At 40.2% G+C, this 25,221-nt stretch overlaps 1 protein-coding gene across 3 annotated transcripts; it reads right to left on the reverse strand.

The window, feature by feature from the left end:
• Positions 1–974: 974 nt before the first annotated feature.
• OTUD6B (OTU deubiquitinase 6B) lies at positions 975–24,245 on the reverse strand. 3 transcript variants are annotated; one of them, XM_075549504.1, is made up of 8 exons: positions 24,065–24,245; positions 23,448–23,599; positions 17,911–17,994; positions 11,479–11,791; positions 7,646–7,707; positions 5,943–6,033; positions 4,344–4,450; positions 975–3,456 (listed from the first exon to the last, which is right to left on the reverse strand). In XM_075549504.1, exons 1-7 carry the CDS (start codon positions 24,144–24,146, stop codon positions 4,374–4,376), a joined length of 861 nt encoding a protein of 286 aa, XP_075405619.1. In that variant the 5' UTR covers positions 24,147–24,245; the 3' UTR covers positions 975–3,456; positions 4,344–4,373. The 3 variants fall into 3 exon arrangements, with proteins under 3 accessions (XP_075405619.1, XP_075405618.1, XP_075405620.1); XM_075549503.1 differs by lacking the exon at positions 5,943–6,033 and having other exon boundaries at positions 24,065–24,242; XM_075549505.1 differs by lacking the exons at positions 5,943–6,033; positions 17,911–17,994; positions 23,448–23,599; positions 24,065–24,245 and adding an exon at positions 13,516–13,921.
• Between the last annotated feature and the right edge of the window lie 976 nt (positions 24,246–25,221).

A 25,221-nucleotide genomic window follows, 5' to 3' on the forward strand; every position in this document is an offset into this window, starting at 1 on the left:
TGGACGAAGTATTTCCATTAACTACCAACTACCAAGCATGGCCGTTCCAGGGTCTTGACATGCATAAAAGCATGGGTGGGTTAATGGACAAGAATTGATGCTTCCTAAAACTTCCTTTTAAAAATGAGCAAAAACCCTCATAAGGTTTGTTTTTACCCTTCTTTGATCTGCAAGACAGAGATGCTTTTTAACAAGACTTAAGATAAAAGAATCAATATATGAGACATAAAACACCTCTCATTTATTTAAAAGAACCAATGAAATCTTCAGAAAATCAGCCTTCTCTTCAGCTAGTTCATGGCAACATACACTAAGAAAATCTATTAACAATTGTGACATTAATTTGCACAAGCTTTCCCTGTTTCACATTTTTGCACACAAATGTCTGTTTTTTAAATCATTTTATTGGGGGCTCTTACAATTCTTATCACAATCCATACATATATCCACTGTGTTAAGCACATTTGTTGCCATCATTATTCTCAAAACATTTGTTTCCTACTTCAGCTCTGGGTATCAGGCTCCTCATTTCCCCCCTTCTTTCCCCTTGATAATTTATAAAGTATTTTTATTTTTTCATGTCTTACACTGTCTGACGTCTCCCCTCACCCACTTTGCTGTCCGTCTCCCAGGGGAGGGGTTATATGTAGATTTCAACATGGTGTGGCTCTTAGAATATTCTCCCATTAATTTTTCCTAAAACAACCTTTATTACTCTAAAACATTCTTAAAACTTCTAACCAAATTTTTAAGAGCCCTGGTTTAACTAATTATATTTTACTACCTCCCCTCTTATTTTTCTAGGCCTTGTTTATTCTAGTCCTTAAACCTAAGAATTTGTGATTGTACCCCTATCAAATAACATATTAGAAAGAAAAAACAAAACAGGAAAGGCTAGATTAAAAGTCTAAAGCAAAATACAATTTGCTTTTAAATTCTAAAATAGTGAAAGAATGACAATTTGAACAAATGTATTGATTTAATTCATATATCTTTTATTCTTTTTTGGCAAATGTCAGATAATGTGAACAAAACTATAATTATACATCTTTTTGCTTTATGTAAGTTGTAAACATATTAAAGTGGATAAAATTCTTGGCTAAACACATACTGCAGAACTGACATATACTTTTCTGAGGACAAAAGAAAGGTATGAAACTTCCATTAGACCATCATCGCACAGCAAACTAGACTAATACACGCTGCTTCTACATTAATGTCTGCCATTCTTAAAGACTTCAAGTTTACACTAGAGCTGATATATTGTTTATCTGAAGTTTTATGAAAAACCAGAAGCCAGCATACAAGAAATAATACAAATAACCATACTGGTAATTTCAATTAAAAATGATTTTTAAAAAATTCATAATCAGGAAAAATTCCACTCAGTTCATTAAAAATAAAAAGTGCCAGTCAGTTATTTTAGAATACTTTAGATGAAGAGGAATTCTTAGTAACTAGCTTTCAGAGTATCTTTATGGAACTTCCTGATTCTTATACAACAGGGCTCCTAAAACTTAAGTTTTTAAATAATCCCATTTTCCATGAACTTCTTAAAGTCTCATTTTATTTTACTTTTAAAGTAACAGATGACTTCAAAATAAAACCATAGCATTTAGTATTTTCATACTTTTTATAAATTTCTGATCCCTAACGCATTCAAAGCAAGGATTCCAAAACAGACCATCTTGGGAATAAAGGAAGCTTGGCAGGCAGGATGCTCTCAAGCCTTTGAGCTGGTGTGCCTGAAGGCAAGCCTGACCTACACTCCTCTGCCAGTCTACCAAGCTCTCAGAGTTGTTACCTGCAGGCCACGTGAGACTGACATCCTCATTTATATATTACACATACACACAATGTTCACTTACAAAAAGCAGCCGTACGTATGGAAGCAAAACTCAAATAATATAAACTTGATGATAAATCTTACCAGTTATATTTCCAATTTGGGTAAAAATAGATCACACCCAAAGGGGCTCATTTGCACAGACAATACTCCCTTACATAACAAATGGTCAGACACGGTTTGCACGTATGGCTACTCGCTTCTTAGAGAGAATACTGTAAGGAGCAGCCTGAAGCAGGAGCTGGATCAAACCAGTCACCCTGCAATGACTACACACTGACTTCATTCTATAATTGCTGATTCTCAAACAGTAACTTTCAACTTGATCCACACATGCAACATCGAAATTCCCAAACATCTGAGTTAAAGGGAAAGTGATTTTAATAAATCTAACAAAAGTGTTCTAACCCTAGAGAATGAGGCAAAAAGATGAGAGTTGTAAGGTAAAATGGAAAAGAAAAACCAGAAATAAATTTGACTGATCTTGGACCCTTTTTACCACTGCTACTCCCTCAACGTTTACAAGGGAGCAACTGAGGGAGGGCCAACTGTTTCGTAGCGGAAAAGGCTACAAGACAAGCAAACAGGCCAAGCAGAGATAGGAAGACATGCAGAGAAGATTAAAAATGTGCATTTGTGGAGATAAGAAAGATTTCCGGAGGAATTCCAGCCTGAAATTTAAGAAAGAACAGAGAATAAATACTGTATATACTCGTGTATTAGCTGAGTTTTTAAGCACATTTTTAATGCTGAAATGTTTTTGTGGTGCCTCGGCTGATATTCAGGTTGGCTTACACTCGAGTATATATGGTAATAAAATAGAAAGAATCTGTTGGGTGTTGTTTTTAAGTTATACTCGAATAAAAGCTAATCACTAATGCTTTTCAGAGGTATAATCTGAAGAATATCTACTTGCTTTTGAATTTGTATCATTTCTTCAAACTCAACACCTGATTGCCAACTGAAGAAACCTATGGAAATTGTTAAGTATTAAAAATAGCTCCTTACCCTGCACCCTGACGGGGTTAAATAGAAGGTTCCGTGGTGCTGGCTCCACATGCACCGCGGTCACTGCAGTCAGTCTGAGTCACCACCATGAAATCTCTCATCTCTACCCTCACGTGACGGACAGTGACACAGAGAGGAAGCCAATTCACTTCTTCAAGGAAAACTGCACTGAAATGGTTCCCTAAATGGCTTTTGGTAATTTGGGAGGAAAAAATAAAATGCTTTCCAACACAGAGGTGAATGTCCAAAGTCTTTTTATCAATGGAAATATCAGTGATAATGGTATAGTGTCTTCTTGGTCTATAAATGATGTCTTCTACAGTGGATCTGAGTTTTAAAAATGCCTCTAAGAGATAATGGTACATTCTGACACATTTGTGAAGAATTTGTTAGGACCTTTGCCATAAAACGCTTTAAGTTTGTTATATTTTCAGTGACATGTAGATCAAACCAGTGCTCGCTAGGAATACTCAGAAGAGCACACTGTACCAAAGCACAAATGTGCAACATTTGTAAACTAGCTGCAATTCTCCGTAGCTGTGTTCATCAACCGTGTAACAGAATTGTAATGTTCTCCTAAGCCATATGCATGTCTCATATATCTGAAATAAAGTAAAAAAAAGAGAAACGAACAATTTGGGTGAAAGTAATCCATTATATATAATTTTATATAGTACACAAACAGATATGTTTAATACATATATAAAACCAAACATTCTGAATAAAGCACTTCCCAGGGATATCAATCAACAGAGTATGTCATCATATTGCTTAAAACACCATTTGAAAAGTACCCACAGTCATTAACAACTGACTCAGTAACCCTGTCTGCCCAGCTTAAATCAGGTAAAACGCATCACCACAGGGGAAAAGACAAAGGCTGAGATGGTAAGTGCTCAATAAGCTTACAATGTTCCCTAAATTCAAGTCACTGATAAATACCTCCTTAGATTTAACTGTTAAATACCAAAGCAGTTAGCAAACACTCCATATTGTGAAGGATTTCAAAAAGTTCATGGGAAAAAGGAATTAAGATAATGAAGTTTTCCTTGAACTTTTTGAAGTCCCCTCATGATTCAAGGAAGAGGTCCTGATCATGTATTTTTTCACAATATGAAGAAAAAGAATCTCTAAAGCAAATAAAGAATCAGGCAACACACATTTCAATTTCCCTATTTGTTGAAACTTTTAGCCTCATGATTATAGAATTGGAACAATATGCACACATGTCCTCAAACCTTATAATCTTTGGGAATGACTTATTCTCTAATCTTTGAGAATAAATCATTAGATAGCCAAACAATTACCTAAGGTGCATGTTTATATAATTTTTGTTGTTGTTGTTGTATAATTTACCTTTAAGGTCAAATAAGCATAATTAGTTTAACTGAAGAGTTCGGGTTTTTTTTGATCCATCACATACAGTCTCTTTTTATTCCTTTTTGCACTAATCATGAAAAAGAAAACTTAAATATGTCAAGGTACTTACACAAGCATTAATGTCTTTTTTTTATATTCTTCACCAACTATAATCGGTGGGGAATCGGCCTGTATTACTTCTATTGGTGTTTGTAAAATGTGAGAGAGCGCTCTTAGCTTAAGGGGAGAGAAAACATGCATTAGTAGGCAAAACAGAAGTGTACATCTTACACAATGATAAACTACTGAAGCCAGCATGAATAAGGTAGCCAGCAGGAGCAGGAATTGCACTGCTCATCCCTGGCCACCCAGAACCAAACACATTACCAAACAACCCCGCCCTCAGCCATCAAGCAGATTCAGATGCACAGAGACCCTGTAGGGCAGAATAGAATGCTGCCTGTGCATTTCCAAGGCTGTACATCTGAACTGGAACGGAAAGCCTAATCTTTCTCTCACTGAATGGCCTGTGAATTTCAAAATGCTGACCTTGTGGCCAGCAGCCCAGTGAGAACCCACTTCACTACCAGAGCCTGGTGCATAGTCACTGTCATGGCCATCGAGTCCATGGCGACTCATTGCACTTAGTAAGTACTGCTCAATAAACAAAATGTTTACTATCTCACACGTAGGCTTTTCAAACCTGACTGCACAGCAGCTTTTAAGAACCACCCACGCTATTAGTAATTAAGTGCAATGTGACGGGTAGACTGGGCTCCTTGCAGCAGCCCCCGACTTTTGAGTATGTTTGAAATTGTTCACAATAAATAAGTTTTTAAAAACACCATTAAGGAAGCAGCACACCAAATAAACTCTAATTTGGAAGAGAAACAGTATATAACATGAGGTTTTCAGTGTATTTTTAAAGCTTTCTCAGATAATTCTTATGTATAGTCAAGGCTGAGAATCGCCACTATGACAATTTCACACATTAGTTTTTGAACTGTACTGTACTTTCAAGCATTTCCAGTTGATTCACAATTTCAAAAAAAAATTATATAATATCAAATTGGGGCTTAAAAAGTGATTAACAATGAATGCTGCTAATAATATGGATCAAATTAGTTCCAAACAAGGACTCTAAGCACTTTATGAATTCAATCTTCACAATGATGCTATGGCAACTCCATAGTGGGCTCTTGAATGATGTGCATTTGAGTTATTTGAACCGTGAGTTTATCAGCCCAGTGGACACTCACCGGGGCTCCTAGACCACAACAAGCAGCAGGGAAGAAAAATCCTGTGTTGTCCAAGGGTCAACTGCACTATTGTTATGATAACTTCAAACACCTAGACTCTGTAGTAGGGGAGGTCTGACAGGGCTTACCGACAGTCAGACTCCAGGAAATAAAATGAGCCACACCGGAATTGAGAAAACCTGACTCTAGAACCCAGGTTCATAACCAAATGAATCACTAACAATCTTCAATCACCGTGCCCCTGAAGTATATTTATATGCCCCATTATAAGACCACTTTGTCTACAGCAGTGTTTCCCAAAGTGGGTGAGAGTGCCCCCGGAAGGGAGGAGGGGAAGGGCAACCCAGGGGTCTACAAAGCCCTGAGCTGCACTTTATGTTGGCTATGGCAATGGTTGCCAAGGGGCCCTGAGTTTGGTTTTTCCTCCTCCTGAAAAGGTGGAAGTAGGTCAAATAAATTTGGGAACTTACGGTCTAGAGACCATGGTTCTTTTAAATATATAAAGAATTCTCTGTCACATGAGAGCAAGTTCAAGGCCAGACCCGGGTTCATAAAATGTTCCTAGGGAAAAGATATAACATAGAAGAAAATGGAAATCTGAGCCACTGGAAATAAGGGCAGTGTGTAAACTGCACAGCAACCAAACCTCTGGCGCAGTGGACTTTCCCAAGTAGGGGTCAGGCCGTGACGCCCCACACGGTGACAACTCCGCACCTCTTCGAATGTGTTGGCCACCATCTCCGAGCGGGGCCTTGTTTTCACTGGGCATGACTGAAGGATTTAGAACCATTCAAAGCCCCACTGTTTTTCTAAAATGTCAAGCAACATTTTTAAAAAGCTAGTATGATATGCACACTTGTAAATGAGCTCTGGTAGTATCAATTTCAGATAAATACACATGAAACTGAAATTCTTATTTTAACTCACAGGTGAGCAATTTATGAGTAAATGTATTTCAAAAGATGCTTTAAAAGATTGTTCTCACTTTTTAAAAGTTACTTAACTAAAAGCCTATGTTAATTCGTGATTCTTTTTTTTTTTTTTTTAATTTGTGATTCTTATAAAGAAAGTTCTGGCATCTTTCAGAGTTTGGAAGACCCAGAACACAAAATTAATGGACATAGTTCCCCCTGGTGGCTCAGAAGAGTAAAATTATAGTACTACTAAGGAAATATTTTTATGGCAGTATTCATGCTACAGCCTTAAAATACACAGTTGAAATGAACTAGATCCCCAAATGACTCAAGATGACAATGCCTTATTAGAGTGATGAAGACAGAATCCGCTGCGAGGCACTCTATCTTAGAAACCTCTCTAAATGCAGCCCAGGCCCGGGAAATCCCCACAGAGCACACACAGGTGTTTTAATGTCCCCTTTCAATCATCCAGAGATTGGACGACTCCCCCAGGCGCATCACACTGAAACGTGACAACAAAAGCCAGGATACGGACCTGGGACTTGCCCTGTCTTCCTTCCCTTCTACACACCAGGCTCCCTTATCACCACTTGAACAACAAATATTATAGATTTTTTGCTTTGATAAAACAAAGGTAACAGTAAATAATTAAAGAACTAAAGAGAAACAGCTCCTACAAGTGATTGAACATATCGTTTCGTGCATTTGAATTTTAATATACGAAAGACTGCTATCAAGTAAACTAAATCACTATAAGCTAAATATTCAAACACATTTTAATAGATGTGTGTGGCAGGATTTCTCACCTGTAGCTTCACACTAAAATATTGTTTTCGATTTTTGAGGTAATGGAGAAGGTACTTTTCCAATAGTAATATTCATCAGCTGAGCCATAGGGCAGTTTGCTGGGCTTGCGTAAAGCCTTCATTTTCACAGGTCCAGAAAAATCAAGTATATTGCCAATAGCAGCAAAATAAATGGAAAGACTCATGCAGATTCAACAGCAGCTTAGCCAAGAAGAAGATCAACTAGTGCACTATATAGGATGAAATAGTGCTACAAGCCTTTTTTCAAAGGCCTAAGAATGTTAACTCCCTATTTCAATGCTTTGTCAGTCAACAGCAAATATCTTTTTGTTTAAAGAAACGTACAAAGAGAAATTGGAATCATTTGGGGGAAAAAAAAGTCCAAAAATAACAGATGGGATTTGGAAACAATTGAACCATCCACAACCACTATGAATAATTATAACTTACCTCAAGCTGACCTCCCCATGCAGCTGTGTTGATAACATCATCACAGTATTTTCCAAAATCTTCTGTAGAAAGAATAGATCAGAATATAACACTTAATAATTTTTATAACTCACACTGCAATACCCCTTTTATAACTCCTGCAATTCCTAATGAAACTGCCCAGGTTATGAACTTCTTCTCTACCAGTACCCCTGTGTAATTTAATCAATTTTGCAGATCCAAACTTAACTTGGCTCAACTTTCTACCACCTTTCCATCCAAAATCAAAACAATCCTTCTGGTTCTCTTGCTCAGCCCAAGGGAGGTCCAGGGTTCTTAATGATGACACCAGCCTACTTTGCCTTTCTTTGTCCACAGTAATCACTCCCGAAGTTGCCACTTGATTTCACTGTCTTCTACATGTTCCCCCCAAAATACCAACAGAGGCAGCCCCATTATAATAATGTTCCTGTAACCACCCACCAGTCTAGAAACTGTGACACCGTACTGGTAGGAGTTGGGGTGCGATCCACAAGGCCGGTAGTTCAAACCCGCCAGGGCTTTGTACACTTGTACACAGTCTGAGAAACTCACAGGGGTTCTACGGTCCTTTGGGGTCACAAGTCACCGTGAACTCTTTGGCACGGAGTTTGGTTTAGTTTGAGGACACCCTCTCAGGCAGGGAAGAAGAGACTCAAAGTAACAGTGCAAGCTACTCCAAACCACAGAGCATCAGTGGCTCCTTCACCTGTTCTCTTGAAAAGATCGACCTCATTTATTTCCATCAGAACAGCCTAGCCAGGCAAATCAAAAGCCCAACGCACTGCCATCGAGGTAAATACGACTCACTGTGACCCTTTAGGACAGAGTAGAACTCCCCGTGTTTGTTACCAAAACTGTAACACTTTATAGGAGTAGAACGCTTCCTCTTTCTCCCGTGGAGCAGCTGGGGTTTCAAAGCACTGACCTAGAGGTCAGCAGGTCGACATATAAGCTGCTATGCCGCCAGGGCTCCTCCTGATCGCCCCTGAGAGCAGAAGCTAAAGACTTCATTGCAGTTTATGTTGAGCATATACATATTGTGTGTACAGACTTTTGCACATGCTACCACAGCATTTAACCCTCTGTGCCATCCAAGAGCTCCTCCTATTTAGGGGAGCAGGAGGAATTATGGGTTTTTAGGAGAAAGTATGTCCCATGCGAGAATGAACTGCATTGGTCTCACTCACCAACATATCCCCAGTGCTCAGAACAATCACTAGACTAACAGCCAGCAACATGCTCACCTTTAATTAAACACAGGGTGTTTTTAATCCTTTTCTGACTCGGTGCGCCGAGTTGTCACTTCCATTCAACTACTTTACAACTAGCAGAGCCCTATTATCGTTACTTCTACATATCTAAGACAGACAAATGTTCTCATAGCTGTAACAAATTCTATTAGAAAAGTGGGTGAAGGGAGACGTCGGACAGTGTAAGAGATAATTTATAAATTATCAAGGGTTCATGAGGGAGGGGGAACGGGCAGGGAGGAGCTGATATCAAGGGCTCGAACAGAAAATTAACTTTGAGAATGATGATGGCAACAGATATACAAATGTGCTTGACACAATGGATGTATGTATGGATTGTGATAAGAGTTGTATGAGCCCCCAATGATTTAAAACAAACAAACAGCAATGATACCTAAAACAAAAAAAAATTGTCAACATGTTCTATAGGTATGTGAGAAAAGAGATGGGTCTAGAATTAGATATCGACAACGGTACCTAAGATCTATAAAAGTGATAGCTTAATGACCAGTGGAAACCTAACTCAATGACAGTGCTCATTCTGACCCATTTCGTATTGTGATTATTCAATTTTCCATGGACTACGGATTCTAATAAAGCAAAGTTCACCCTGACCTTTCTCTTAACTTTTCCTGCTCAAGAAACTTCCTTTCAATGGACACTCTTGCACTAGCCACCTTTGCTCCAGTGTGACTTTATTCCACCCTTGGGAAAAACAGTAATTCCAGAGCACACAGTTGTAATTCATGTAGAACCTGAATATAGGCCAAGAGGCAGTTGATGAACAGAACAGGGGGCTACTACGTCAACATTTCAAATCTAGAATTGTTTATGTTAAAGTTGAACCTCTTCACTCTACTTGCATAACGTTATGAGAAACAGAGACGGATGCTGTTAAGGATTTTACTTGGATTCCAAGCAACGTCCATGGAAGCAGGAAGCCGACGCATCGCAATGGGCAGATGTGCTGCACGAGGCCTCTCTAGATCACCACAGAAAGAGCAGAGGCAGCACTCCGAGGACGGAAGTGCACATGACCTCAGCCAGGGTATTTGCAATCACCTTTCACACATGCAGGAGCTGGGCCGTGTACACAGAACACAGGATTGATGCGTGCCAATTAGTGCTGGCAGGCAACCCTGTAAAGACCATGGGCTACCAGAAGAGCAAACACATCTCTGTCTTGGAAGAGGTCTGGGTGGCAAGAGTTCATCCAGCATATCGTGGACATGTTACCAGGGGGAACACTAGTCCCTGGAAAAGGATGTCACACTTGGCAGAGGACAAGCAAAAAGGGGGAAGACCCTTGAGGACAGGAATTCCCACAGTGGCTGCCACCATGGACTTAAACATAACAACCTCTAGGATGGCCAGGAGTGTGTCTCATTCTGTTGTACACAGGATCACTATACATTACGAGATTCGACAGCACTTCACAACAACATCCCATGCTTGCGGAAAGTGAGGACGACTTGAAGCTACACTTCAATTTAAAGAAAACAAAAATCTTCACAACTGGACCTATAAGCAAGAGGAGAAAAGACTGATGTTGTCGGGGACTTCATTTTAAAACACCCAGGGAAACAGCAGTCAGAAACTGGCTACACACTGCATTGGAAAAATCTGCTGCAAAAAAGGAATGATGCTAACTTTGAGGACTAGGGTATGCCAAAACCTAGCACTGGTGATTTTAATTGCCTCACAAACATGAGAAAGTTAGGTAATGAATGAGGAAGAGAGGAGAGTTGGTGCCTTTGAATTATGACACTGGTGAAGAACACAGACAGCCGGTAGAATAAACAGATCTGTCTTAAAGAAAGTACAACCAGAATACGCTCCTTAGAGGCTAGCAAAAAAAAAAAAAAAAAAAAACCCAAAAAAGGTGAGGCTAGCAAGACTTTCTCTCACAACGTTTGAACACTCTATCCCTGGATGAGAGCAGTCTGTCTGGAAAAGCAGAGCGTCAGCGATTAAAATGATCCTCAACGGGCTGGCCTGACAGCATGGCTACCACAATGGGCTCAAACAGGGCGATGGTTCTGGGGAGGGCAAAGGGCAGGGCAGTGCTTCACTGTTACGCTGTAAGGGTCACTGTGAGTCAGCACGGACACAGAGGGGATCCCCATGAGTTGAAGTCTGCATGTTGTCAGTGCAGGCCCGATTGACTCTGCAGTCAGTCAGTTTTAACATAAGTCAAATATCCTTTGTGCAGTTTTTATTACTGCTTGATTATAGGTACTTAAGACACCTGGCAGTGGTTTGAATAACACATCATGAAATGAACTACTTGTGAGTGAACTGAGAATAGTGACACTAGCAAACCACATGCTGTAAACAGTACACTAAAGGTAAGCAGCACAAAACTAAAAACCGATGCTGACTGTTAAGTGCAATTCATCATAACTTGATTATGCTATAATGTTCTAAGTTGGGGCCTATCTATATAGATATCATTCTGCCTAAACGCTGTGATTTTTTCCTCATAGAATCATGCTTTAATGCTAGATCCCAGGCAATACTTTATTGAAAAGCAGTAAGATATAGTAAAGAAAAGTAAGTTACCTAAAGTATAAATATCTCCTGTATTAGGGTTTGTTAAAAATGGCAGAAAGTCTTCCACGTGGCTTTGCATGTACTCAGCAGTTTGACGTCTTAAGGCCGCCACAGTTAGAGCGCCATCCTCTTCCTTCAGCTGATCTTCAATGGCTCGGTACATGCAGTGGCCATCGGATGGAATCTGTTTCATTTCCAACTGCCTGGCTGCCAACATTTGGGCAAGTTTTTGACTTTCTACGTGTCTGGCTCCAGATAAGTTCTCAATTTCAGCTTCGGCTATCCTTTCTTCCCGCTCTTTTTCCAATGCAGCTTTCTTTTCCTAAGAAAAGATGGAGAGTGTATGAAAGTTAATTCAGATCATTAGGACTTATTCTCATTTATTAGAGAAATGGAGATACAAGATTCTCAAACCTTTTGGCCATTTTTCTCCCTTCTCCCATAAGGACTATCATTCTGATTATATCAACACTTGTGAAGGTTTCTACACTGAGCTTCGCAGTTTAGTTCCTAACATTATGAGATTTCTACACTGTGAACTAAGCCCTTAAGGGCAAATCATCTATCTCGATGTTCCCAGAACCTAAGCACCGTATTAGTACGCTGTACTGATGCAAGAAAGCCCTTACATTTTTCTCCCAGCCATACTTAAAACCTACATGCAAAGTTTCCCAAACTCTACTCATTTCAAGTTTCTGTGTTTAAGACTGGGCTGTACTAAGCCTTGAAACACATCAACACTACATTCTTTGTGGATCACTATGCATGAGGCATTGCTGGGTTAGAACCCTTTGGTTAGAGAAAGTTTTCCTTTGCTTAAAAAAAAAGTGTACCTGTATAATTTAATTAAATAGGTAGAAAACATTCTCCTTTATTTAAAAAAGTATATATTAACAATAAACTACAGTTCTCCTTAAGGAGCAATACTAATCTCAATGTCTTTTACAGAGTTTTGCATACCTATTGTTCTTCTCTCTACCCGTTTTGATACCTTCCCATGAAAATACATGCAGGATGGGGTAGGGTGAGGTTCAAGATCAGGGACGTAAAGGATGCATGTTGTGGGTAAGCTCCAGTTTACAGCCACCCCAATGAACAGGGTGCAGCGGCTGCATAGGGTTTTCTAGGCTGCAGTCTTTGTGGAGTAGACTGCCAAGTCTTTCTCCCATGGAGCCACTGGAGAGATTTAAACCAAAAGGGTAAAAGAAGTGGTAAATTTGGGAACGAGAAAAAAAATACTAACAATTTGACTAGCAATGATCAAAAGCCAGAAAGCTTGGTTATTCAGTACACTAAGTTAGAACACGAGAAAAATTGTCTATAGATAATTGGGGACAGAAAAAGATAGTATATAGTTAACATGTATATAATCTAGGAAAAGTTAAAAAAAACAAGTAGACAAAAAAACCTAGAAAGAGCTACACAAAATATTTATAGTGCCTTTCCATAGGTGGTAGAATTATAAAGTTTATTTAATGTTTTGCTTTTCTGCTTCTAGTTCTCTAACATGAGCAAATTTTACCAGTATGCCCCATGGAGAATTTCTTTCAGAGAAAGGGGGTGAGGGTGGGGTGCTTGCTGTTTAAAGCTAGTGAATGAAAATACTTGAAATGCATTCTTTAAACAGTTTTGCTATTGGTGATAAATTACAGTGAAGGACTTAGTAAACAGCAGCAATCAAAAAAAGAAAGGTGGGACAAGTTGAAGATATTGCGTGCCTCTATTGCTTATTCTTCGGGCAAGAGAGATAAAATAGGAAGGTAGGTTCAAGTAAATTAAATGCCATGTATTTGTAGTATACATGTCTTCTGCTGTGCCATGCAGATGAACCTAACATGATGGTTACCTGAATCAAAAAATAACGCATAGTCTGTTTATGATGTTTCCTACCGATTTCCACAGTGCCAGAACACACGTGCATTTTATTTCACGGCACACCTACCAACGGGGATCCTAAAGACATGACATCTCAAAACACAAGATGGCGCTATAACCTTATAAAGAAAGGCTGCTAACAGTTTTACAGGGGAGAGGGTAGATAAGCACCTTAGACACCATCTAATCCAAAACCCCTCATTTTCCTCTTCTGAGGAAACCGCTTGCAGAAAGATTTCCAAAGGTCACACAGCTGGTTAGAAGCAGAGCAGGGACCAAGGACAACACAGAGAACTCCTTCTATCCAGGCACCTGAATCAGAATAAAAGTTGGGGCAGACGGGAACTAGAGTTAATGGCTAATGCTATGTACTAGCTGCGGACAGTGTGGAACTTTGCTCAATGTGCAAAACAGTGTAAACCTTTTAGGATTTTCATCTAATCATTTCCTCTAATCTAATCTTTTCATGCTCTGCTTCATATGACAAAGCAACTGTGACTCATCGCTAGGGCACCAGGTGGGAAATCCCTAAGCTTCATATATCAGCAAGGGAGTTTCCCCATGGTACTAGACCACTCTGACTGCTACAATCAGAGTAATGGACATTGTGGGGGGAGGTCAGATGCTCACAGGCACCTCCCTGAAGGCAGTCCCTGCCAGACTGCTGCCTCCCCACACCACAGGGGTGGGCCTGCTCCCCGCTGCTAGAGACAATGGATTAATAGTCTCTATCAATTGAGTCAGGGAACAGGCCAAACAGATCTGTGACATCCAAGGTTAGGCTGCCATCCTGTATCTAAGATCCGCCCATCTTGTCACATGTATACCCCAATCCCTCCTCTTCCTATTGCGTGTATTTCCCTAGACCAACCCCCTCGTTACTGTTACCTATAGCACAACCCCTTCCTGTGATGTATGTCCTCACCTGTAATTAAGGGGTTTGCATGTCCCCAGAGAAAAGTCTGGGTTAGCATTAAAGGTCTCTCTCTCCCTCCACGTGGACCGCCAAGCAGGGCTGAGGTGAGCATGCTACCGTGAATTGTGTCTGAACTCCATTTATTTCAATACTTCACTTCTATCTCTCATGCTCTCTATAACGTTACTATGATCTCTACTTATTATCGCTGTACAATTGCGCCTACCAAACCTGTAATGATGTGTTAGGGGCTGGCTTCCCCTGACAGGAAATACAATGAATGACACCATGAATGTCTAATAAAAACATGAAAGATGAAAATAACTTCATCTCATTGCCCATCGAGTTGATCCTAACTCACAGTGACCCTATAGGATGAGCAGATCCGCCCCTGTGAGTTTCCTGAGCCGACATCTTCACAGGAGTGGCCACCACGTCACGTCTTTCTCCTGTGGAGAGGCCGGCGGCTTCATTTCACTGACTCTGGTTAGCTCAGTGTGTAAACCCACTACACCACCAGAGCTCCTGGTAAGATGCAAACAGCCTGGACCAAATACACTGTTGACAAAACCAAAAGCACAGTGAGTGATACACCAAAGAGGCCTGACGGATCTTAAGAGCTGAGTCCTGGTCTTGGGTTTTTATACTACTTTCAAAGATCTAAAATTCAGCTTTCTCATTTGTAAAAGTACCATTCCCATTCTCACACTCATCTTTTTTGGAGACCAGTTCTTCTCTATCTGTATTGTCCAAAGTGGGCAGTACCACCCCCTGCAGGGTACTGGAATGATGGGGGGTGTGGGCCAGATGGGGGTGGTGGTAAAGATGAGAGGGGCTGTAAAAATAGATGCTTACACTCTATCCTGGATTGTGGGCTACAGTACAGAAGTTTCTCATTGCCAGGGGAGCACTGAGTAACTTTTTGTTTTTCAGGAAAGGGGGTCAGTAGGTCAAAAAAGTTTGGGAGCCCTTGTACTAAATCCTACTTTGGGCTCTTTCCACCATATTTTGAATTAAATTCAATCCTCTGTATTTTCAGATTAAAATTTAAAAGACTTACACATTATATCCTACAGTTAAGATACCACTAATAATACATTTTAATAAAATTTTGCCATGTTTTTCATCCTGAGGTGGATCTTTCCCAAACAAAAATACCCTTAGCTGTCTTTCTTTTTCTTAACGGAGCCACTGACCGATAAAGTGCCAAGTACTCTAATTAATGCTCAACTGTCCATCCAAATTCCAGGCCCCATTTTCTTAAGCGTTATACATTTTAAGTGTTTTCTGGTCCAGAACCCCTTAAATATAACAGAGTAGTAAGAAACTTTGAGCAGTACTTTCAAAGGTTTATCTGCCCAGTATTCAGACAGCTGGCTGTGAAACACAGTACATTTTCTGCAGGTGTATTTCAGCTATGTAGTATTTTCAAAAGGGACTGAGAAAGGTGGGATTTTGTTTGTCTTGTTACCTAAGGGTTCAGATGAGAATGAACAAGTTTGGTAAAGACAGAAGGAGCTGTGTGTCTTCTAGTGTTTCCTAGAATGAAGTAAGCTACTATAAAAACGGTGGCTAGTCAATTCCAAAGAAGAGGGAAATCTAACAAATGTTATATTAAACCACTGCCAAAGATTTAGTCCTTTATTTATGATCGATAGTAACTAGATGGAAAACTGTGAGGTTATTAGAAAAAGAATACTTAAGTTTGAACCTGAACTAGACAATAGCCACAGTTACCTTAAAAATTGAATTTCACAACCATAGTGGTAACTTAAAAATAACGTTTACCTGACTATGAGGAGTGCTTACTACTTGACAACCTTAAAAAAAATTGCTTAGGTTGAAGTTTTAAAGAGGCATACTATGCAGTACTTAACATCGTAAACAACGCTATTACGTCTTTATTTTCAAGCCTCAAATGAAGGCTTTGGAGTGTTATTTTTTAATATCCATAACTCTTATGAAATACATTATTTCACCCATTTTAAAATATGTGAAACTGAGTCTTACAGTCTTATAACTGTACTCAAAGTCACACTAGTAAATGGGATTAAAATTCACACCTGCTGCCTGCAAACCCATGGTCTACACTTCAAAGACAAAGCACATATCCATGAAGTCTATTCTGACTACTGGCAACACTGTACACTACAAAAAAGAACTGTACTTCCTGGGTGGGGTGGGGGAGGTGTTGCAGCTGTTTTTATGGAAACTGATTGCCAGGGATTTCTCCCATGGTGCAGTTTCAAAGTAACACCTTTTATGTTAATAATTGAACATAAATCATTTGTGCCACCCAGGGATCGTTTTATTAAGTTATAATTCTAAACTAAAATGCATAACTAGTTTTTTTGGTTTTTCATCATTTAAAATCTTAGTTCAATGAAGTTCTAATAAATCAGTTTCCTTGTAGCTCTTTGGCATGGCTTTAATTTTTGTGTATGCTGCTTCTTCCACTTGAAATATCCTAGGCAAATAACTATCAAACCCCAGGTTGATGCTGACTTCTCGTGAGCCTGTAAGACGGTAGAACTGTCCCACAGTTTTCAAAGCTTAATCTTTACAGAAACGGGTTGCCACTGCTTTCTGCCACCGACTGATTTGTTGGTGGAACTGGCAACCCTGTAAACTGGACTAGGGGAGTTCCTTCTACATCATTACACTTCCTTCAAATGGCAACCCATTGATTAACATTTCACTCAGAGCATTTAACTGTCGTCTCTCAAGTTTCACAGTAATGACCAATCACACAGGCACAAATTCTTTGAGAAATGTATATGGCTGCATATCTTGCTTTCCTACCATCTCACCACTTGTTATACAAATAAACAGAAACAATATTCTGGAAACTCTAGGTTCAAAACCTTATTATTACCACTTAATACAACGGATCTTAACCATCCCTGTGTCACAGACTCTACACATTAAGATTCTGAATTTAAAGTTTTGGGAATAAAACAGTAAAGCTAAACCAACAGCCAGTGAGTCCGTTCTGACCCTGTGGCTCCACAAGTTACGGAGAACTAAGCTCACAGAGCAGTCCTGGTTGTCAAAGCCAAGGCTAATCAGTTTATAAAAACTATCCTTTGTAAGTGGAGAGCAAATGCCTTGAGAATGATTGGGGCAGGGAACATATGGATGTGCTTTATACAATTGATGTATGTACATGTATGGATTGTGATAAGAGTTGTATGAGCCCCTAACAAAATGTAAAAAAAGAGGAGAATAAAAAGAAAATGATGAGGGCAAAGAATGTACAGATGTGCTTTATACAATTGATGCATGTATATGTATGGACTGTGATAAGAGTTGTATGAGCCCCTAATAAATTGTTTAAAAAAAACAAAAAAAAAACTATCCTTTGAACACCTCCTCTTCCTAGGCCAATCCTAAAATGAGAAAACCGGACAATATTAATTTCCCTGTCTTGAGCCTATGTTCGTATCTAAAAATAGGGTCTAGAGATCATATTTCACAGAATTATGACCAGGATTAAGTAAGAGCTCATATAATCAGCCCAGCATAGTATTTGGTCCACAGCAGTTGCTTAATAAAGATTTGTTCAGGCTCCTTAAAAATGAAGTGTACAACCTAAAATAGCTTTAAGCACTCATCACTGGTTTCAAGACTCGGTGACATGACTTCCATACCCGTCTCTTTTGTGCTTTTGATATCCGAGGCTGCTGCTGAGTCTCAAGAACCACGTTTGAAATGTCAACAGCAACAGAATCTATCTGAAGAAAACATAAAAAGTACCAAGTTAATGAGAAATACTTTAAAATTGGAATTATTAAATTATTCCTAAAAACCACCAATCTGTGAAATCGAAAGCTGCAAAACTAAGAACAGTACCAGACAACATCGCAGATAATAGTTTCATTGTTTCTCTATTTTCAGGTTCTCAAGCAGCTTCCCTGATAGCTCCTCAAAGACACATGCTGTTTTTGTAAAAAGACAGAGCATCACTCAGCAGTCACATGTTTGAGCAAGATAGTAGAGTCTGAATTCTGACCTTGGAAGACCCTTTTTTTTTTGGGGGGGGAGGGATGAGTATATACTACAGCCATAAAACCAACGTCCATTGCACAGCACACATAGGAAACACACAGGGGTGGCTTGGTTCAGAAAAAACATGCAATATGGGCATTATTTGGGTGAATATATGGTACTTCTACTACCTGTCAAATGATCATACGACGATGGCTTGTGTGGTGCTGGGAGCTATGGAATGCTTTGTCAAATACCAGCTGGGTCATCACAGTGGACAGATTTCAGCAGAGCTTCCAGATGAAGACTAGGAAGAACAGGCAATCCAGTCCTGACACCTTATAGCTAAATAGCAGGGGAACCTTGTCTGACTTAGTGCTGGAAGCAGGGGACCCTCAAGTTGGAAGGCACTCAGCACGACCGAGGAACAGTGTTTTCACGTGGTAAGATCAAGTTCAGTGGTAGATCTAGACAGGCACACAACTCAAAATGAGAACAAAGAGCTGCATAACAATCAAATCTTGGAATGTACACAGTGTGAGGTAGAAAAATTAGAAGGTGTCAATATTGAAATGGAACACAAAAAGATGGGTCTCCTAGGCACTGGTGGGCCGAAACAGACTGGTGGCAGACCTTTTAAACCAATTATACAGTCTTCTATACCCAAAATGCCAAATTCATGATGAATAGCATCATGATGACCCAAAAGAGCATTTCAAGACCCATCTTGAAGGACAAGGTAATCTGTGCTGGGATACCATCTGCAAACCTACAAGGAAGACCAGTTCATGCAGCTACTTTTCAAATTTACTATTCAAAACCAACGACGAAAGAAATAGAAATGTTTGAAGTTCTGCAGTCTAATAACAACCATACATGCAAAGATCCTCGATTATTGGTAAAAGAACGCAATAGCTAGGGAAACAGATCAGTAGTTAGAAAACTTGGCCCAGGTGACAGAAATGAAGTTGGGGACACAAAGATAGAATTTTGCAAGAACAAAAATTTCTTCATTACAAATACCTTTCTCTCAACAGTCTAAGGGGCAACTATACACACAAACCTCGTGTGATAGAATATACAACAATCAAATTGACTTCATCTGTGGAGAAGTTCATTTTTTCAGGCAAAAGAAGACTAACAGCCAACTGTAGTACAGACCATCAATTGCTCGTATGCAAGTCCAGGCTCAAGCTGAGTAAGCTTAAAATAAGTTCCTGAGAGCCAAAATACAACCTTGAGCATATCCCACCCCAATTTACAGCTCTCAAGAACAATTTGATGCTTTAAACACTAATGACCAAAGATCAGGCACATTTTAGGATATACACGAAGGAACAAAAGGCTAGTAAAAAGGACATGAAGGGGGGCCAAAGTGGATGTCTGAAGAGACTCTGAAACTTGCCCTTGAAGGCAGAGCAGCTAAAGTTAATGGGAGCAATGAAGTAAAGGAGGAGTGAACATAAAATTTCAAGGGGCAACTTGAGAAATTAAGATATTATAATGAAATATACAAAGACCTGGAGTTAGGCAGTCAAGAAGGAAAAATGTGATCAGTGTTTCTCAAGCTAAAGAAACTAAAGAAAAAAATTAAGCCTCAAGTTGGGCAAAACATTGACCTACATAGGAAAGAGCAAAAGCAAATGGAATTAGTACAGTCACTGTATTAAAAAGAAATGGTTGCAGACAACCACTCAAGAGAGAGCATATGATCAAGAACTGTTATTGATCATATATACCAAAAGATATAGCACCTGAAGTCGCTGAAGACAATGGGTACACAAGCAAATGTGAAGAAAGCTGATGGTGCCTGGCTATCAAAAGACATAGTGTCTGGGGTCTTAAAGGCTTGAGGATAAACAGGCGGCCACCTAGCTCAGAAACAACAAAGTCCACATGGAAGAAGCACACCAGCCTACTCCGACAAAAATGCTGAAGACAAAGTGGGTGCATAGACAAATGTGGTGAAGAAAACTGACGGTGCCAGGCTGTCAAAAGATATAGAATTTGGGGTCCTACAGGCTGGAAGATAAACAAGGGGCCATCTAAATGAAAAACAACAAAGCCCACATGGAAGAAGCACACCAGCCTGCGAGAGCACAAGGCGTTGAAGGAACCAGGTATCAGGCATCAAAGACAAAAATAAAAAATAAAAAAATCCAAAGAGGAGGTGGATTTCAGTGGGCTATCACTGCTGATGTCAGATGAATCTTGGCTGAAAGCAGAGGATACCAGGGAAGATGTTAGCTTCGGTTTCATGGACCAGGCCAAAGCATTTGACTGGGTGCACAACAACCTATGAGGAAAAATGCCAAGAAGACTTAATTGTGCTCACATGGAACCTGTACCAGCCAAGGGGTAGTCCTTCCAAGAGAACAAGGAGATACTACATCTAGCTCCTTAAAATTAGGAATGGGGTGTGCCAGTGTTGGATCCTTTAACCATACTTATACCATCTGTGTGCTAGGCAATTTATCTGAGAACTGGACTACATGATAAACACAGCAACGGGTTTGAAGGAAGATGCACTAACAATTTGTGATATGCAGATGACACAACCATGTTTGTGGCGGAAAGGGAGGAGGGCTTGCGGCACTTACTGATAAAAGAGCAAAGACTACAGCTTTCAGTGTAGATACAACTCAATGCAAACAAAATAAATAGCCCCACAATTGGACCAATAGACAAGAACATAAATGGGGAAATAGTGAAGGTGCCTGATTTAATTTTCCTTGGCTGCACAAGGAACACTCAAGCAGCAGTCAAGAAATTAAATGACAGGGAGCGGGGAGGAAGGGGAAAAAAGAGGACCTCATGCAAAGGGCTTAAGTGGAGAGCAAATGCTTTGAAAATGATTAGGGCAAAGAATGTACAGATGTGCTTCATATAATTGATGCATGTATATGTGTGGATTGTGATAAGAGTTGTATGAGTCCCTAATAAAATGTTAAAAAAAAAAAGAAATTAAATGACGTACTACATCGGGTAAATCTACAGCAAAAGATCTCTTGACAGTGATAGAGCAATGCTGTAACTCTGAGGACTTCATAGTCATGTAAAACCTGGAAAATGAATACAGAAGATGGGGAAGAATTGATGCACTTGAATCAAGGTGTTTGCAGAAAACATCGAAAGGACCAAAGGCGTCCTAAGAACAAATAACTAAGTGTAACCAGAATGCTCCTTAGAAGGAGGAGGGTGAGACTCTCATGCACTTTGGTCATGAAATCACGTGGATCCAATCCCTGCAAAAAGGTCAGCATGCTTGATAAAGAAGCGTGTCAGTAAAAATAAGACCCCCAACGAACCGCTCGTCCGGTGCCTGCAGCGATGGGCTCAAATACAACTGGGAAGAAGGCACAGGGTCAGGCAGTGCTTGTTCCATTGTGCACAGGGTTGCTCTGCTATCAGTTTGAACCCACCCAATAGTAACAACAGAGATGGTTTGATTCCAGGGAAACTTTTAAAATCTAGCTGTAAATCTATTTCCTCATTTGCAAAGTGGGATCTATCAATACTTACCTCATAAAAAGCATGTATATGTATGGACTGTGTATTGTATTACTGAGACTAAATGAGATAACACGTGCAATATGTTAAAATATTTAAGCACACAATGTTACCACCACATCCATCTTTTTCCTGAATGGTGATAATCTTAAAAGATATATGAAGTTAAAGACATGGAGACTGTGACTTCTATAACCCAAAACCCACTGCCATAAATTCGATTATGACTCTAAATAACCCTATAAAGACCATTATACAACAGGATAAAAACAAACAAAAAACCCAAATCAATTGCCGTCCAGTGAATTCTGGCCCACAACAAGCGAGCCTGTTAAGACAGAGTAGAACTGGCCCTGTAGGTTTCCGAGATGCTCAGCTCCATAGGAGTAGAAAGCCTAGTCTTTCACCCTTGAACCAATGGTGGTTTCAAACTGCTGACCTTGTTATTTGTAGCCCAATGCATAACCATTACACCACCAGCACAACCATAAATCAGGATAGCACAGGTTTTTGTTTGTTTTGTCCTTGACAACAAATGATAAAATTTCATTATAGTTGGTGAAATTTTTCACAGCTGCGAAAACGTTAGGAGAGGGCCTAGTGGAACAGTGGTTAAGTGTTGGGCTACTAACTGCAAGATCAGTAGTTCAAAACCACTAGCCTCTCTGCAAAAGGAAGACAGGATTTTCTTGTCCAGTAAAGGGTTAGTCTTGTAAACTCAGAGGTAAGGCAGTTCAACCCAGTCCTAAAGGGAGACTACGAGTTGATACTGACTCAATGGCAATGAGGTTTAGTGAGTGAACACGTAACTAGCAGAAGTGTACTGAGACTGTCGACTTTGATATTTAAAACCCACGAAACAATCACCACTCTACAGAGATATAAGAAATCGTGTTCACGCCCTAGAGTAAAACAGTTGGTTTTGTGTTTTAGCTGTGTCACTAATAGTTTGACTTTGGGACAAGCTTTTTTTTTTTTTATTAAGCATCTTATTTTTCTTTAATGGGAAGCATTTCTTGGCAGAAAGTAATGGGACAAACTTCTTAACCTATCTGGACATATTATTTCATTTTAAAAAATGGGATCATCTAAACTTACCTCATAAAGAATATCTTAGTGACAAATTAATGAGGTTTAATTAAATAATCCATGCAATCTTAATGTGTTTAGCACCAGAATACATAGCTCCAAACATAATTATTAGATTATGACAGCATAGCTCAATTTACCCAAAAAAACAAGAGAAAATCATCCATTACGACTGCTGATGAAGTACTCCTATAATTTAAAAAGTTTTACAGTTGTAGTTATACTTGACAGTTTCACGATCTGTACTATTTGTATTATATATCAAGAAATTTGTACTCAGAAGGATTAAATAACTTTGCCTAAAGTATCAATCCTGTTAGAGGCAACTTGGAGAAAGATGAGGCTTTCTACTCCCAGGAAGATTGACAGCCTCAGAAACCCACAGGGGCAATTCTACCTTGTCCAAGAGGATTGATATGAGTAATCCACTGGAAGGCATTGACTTTATCAATCTATTGGTCTTTGAGACAAGTTAGTAGGTTAAGGTGTGAACCTGCTTTGCACCTACTCAGAAGATGCTAATGAAAGGTAAGGCTTGCCAACATTTCCTGGTGTGGAAAACAAACGCTATGCCAAGCAGAGCAAACAGTACTTAACATACTTTATTCTCCTTAGATGTCAACTTCAATTGCTCCAGTTCCTCCCTATGCTTCTGTTCCATCTCTGCTTCCAACTTAGCAACATCTTCAATGAGTTGCTTCCTCCTCTTTTTATCATTCTTGGGTACAGCATTCTTCATACCCTGGATTTTGGCTGAAAAGGCACCAAAACATGTCAGTGAACCGAGTAACAGAAAATACGGTACAGGAGCAATAAAGGAATAAGAAGGGGATAAAGGTATTAAAACAATGAGGCATTACAGAAGACAGCAACAGAGAAGGGTCAGATAGACACCCACGCCCCCCAAAAAAACTCTCATTAACATAACTGAGATTGCATGGGTCGTTCAGGGGCTCAGCAGATAAAAAGAAAACCTGAAGCAAGTTTTAAGTCTTTCAAATACCTCTTCTGATGGTCTCGGTCGGAAACCGTAATTTAGGACGGGGGTGCACGTCGGGTCTAAGGATAGGGCGCCTACGAAGGCCTGGGTATTAAGGAGCAGCCGGGTAAGGGAGGTGGAAGAAAGGCCACGTGCGAGGACGCAGCCCAGTCGTCCTTCCAGGTTCGCCAGAACGGACCGGCCACGCGCCCACCGCCAGGTTCCCACTTCCCCGTCACCTTGCAGCTCCTTCTTCTCTTTGCGGTGCCTTCTCACCAGCTGCTCCTCGTCGTCCAGCTCCTCCGTCAGGGCTGCCTCCATGACGACCAAATCACTGAGCCCTCGCGCGGGCGGCGAGAAACCCGCATCGGGGATGAGCGGGCACCTTTCACCCCACCCCTCAACCCTCACCTTGAGTATCATTGGCCACGATTCACACCAGCCCCGCCTTCAAGGCGGTGCCGCTCTAAACGCCGCTACCCGGAGCGAGGCGGCGACCGGAGGTTGCGCGTGCGCAGTGCCGCGACCCTGCCGCGGGCGCTGCGGGGGCGGGGCGTCGGGAAGCGTGGCGACGCGGGGGCGGGGCGTCTGGAAGCGTGGCGACGCTCCTGACGCTTAGTCGGGGCTTCTCCAGTCTCTGGAGCCCGAAAACTACACGCGACGCTATTGGCCCGGAAGTGGACGCGCGGTGATGACGTCATACAGCCGTGTTAGACGCTCGTGCTTTGGAAGTTATTTTCATATTAATGTGGTGTCCCCATTATACGTAGAGTTATTGAAAAGGCAAGGAAAGGAAAAAAACCAATACTTTTAATAAAGTTAATCATTTTCGATGGCAATTCATTGTAAGGAAATTGTACATTGACGCCAGTCTCAGGCAAAACAGCAGCAAACTGTTTTCAAGATAGGAATGCCATACCACAGTTCACAAAAAGGAACCAAGAAAAGAAGCTGAGGAAATGCTGCCTCTTGAAATGGATATAGTGGTGGAAACCGAGGATATAAGTGTGTTTATTGCAACATAGAAGCTTACAGGGGAATGGGCAGTGAAACAGTCAAAGCACACGAAAAATATCAAGGAGTTATAAGATAACAGCTTAAAATCGAAATTATATAGGAGCAAGTTGAAAGGGGCGCTAAATCTAATTAAATTATATGTGAATGCAGGAGGGGGGGGGCTGATTCAGGAGCCACAATCAGGAATGCTTGGAGTAGGACAAAGCAAATGGAACTGCAGCAATAATTAAAGAAGGAATTGAAGATAAGTCTTCCCGAGTTGAAGAACAAAGTACATCTGCAGTTAGTGAAAAGAAAGCAGTCATAGAAATATTCTGGTGACGTTTGTAAATCTTAAAGAAAAATGCTCTATGTGTACAGTGAAGAAACAGTAAAGAAA

Source organism: Tenrec ecaudatus, chromosome 5, assembly GCF_050624435.1.
Source record: "Tenrec ecaudatus isolate mTenEca1 chromosome 5, mTenEca1.hap1, whole genome shotgun sequence".
Taxonomy (NCBI): Eukaryota; Metazoa; Chordata; class Mammalia; order Afrosoricida; family Tenrecidae; genus Tenrec; species Tenrec ecaudatus.

Coding starts and splice junctions, on each gene's coding strand:
- OTUD6B (XM_075549503.1), bottom strand. CDS start 24,146: ATGGAGGCAGCCCTGACGGAGGAGCTGGACGACGAGGAGCAGCTGGTG. Junction 11,792..17,910: donor CAAAAGCACAAAAGAGACGG/GTATGGAAGTCA, acceptor ATCTTTTCTTAG/GAAAAGAAAGCTGCATTGGA. Junction 4,451..7,645: donor CATGGGGAGGTCAGCTTGAG/GTAAGTTATAAT, acceptor TCTCCCCTTAAG/CTAAGAGCGCTCTCTCACAT.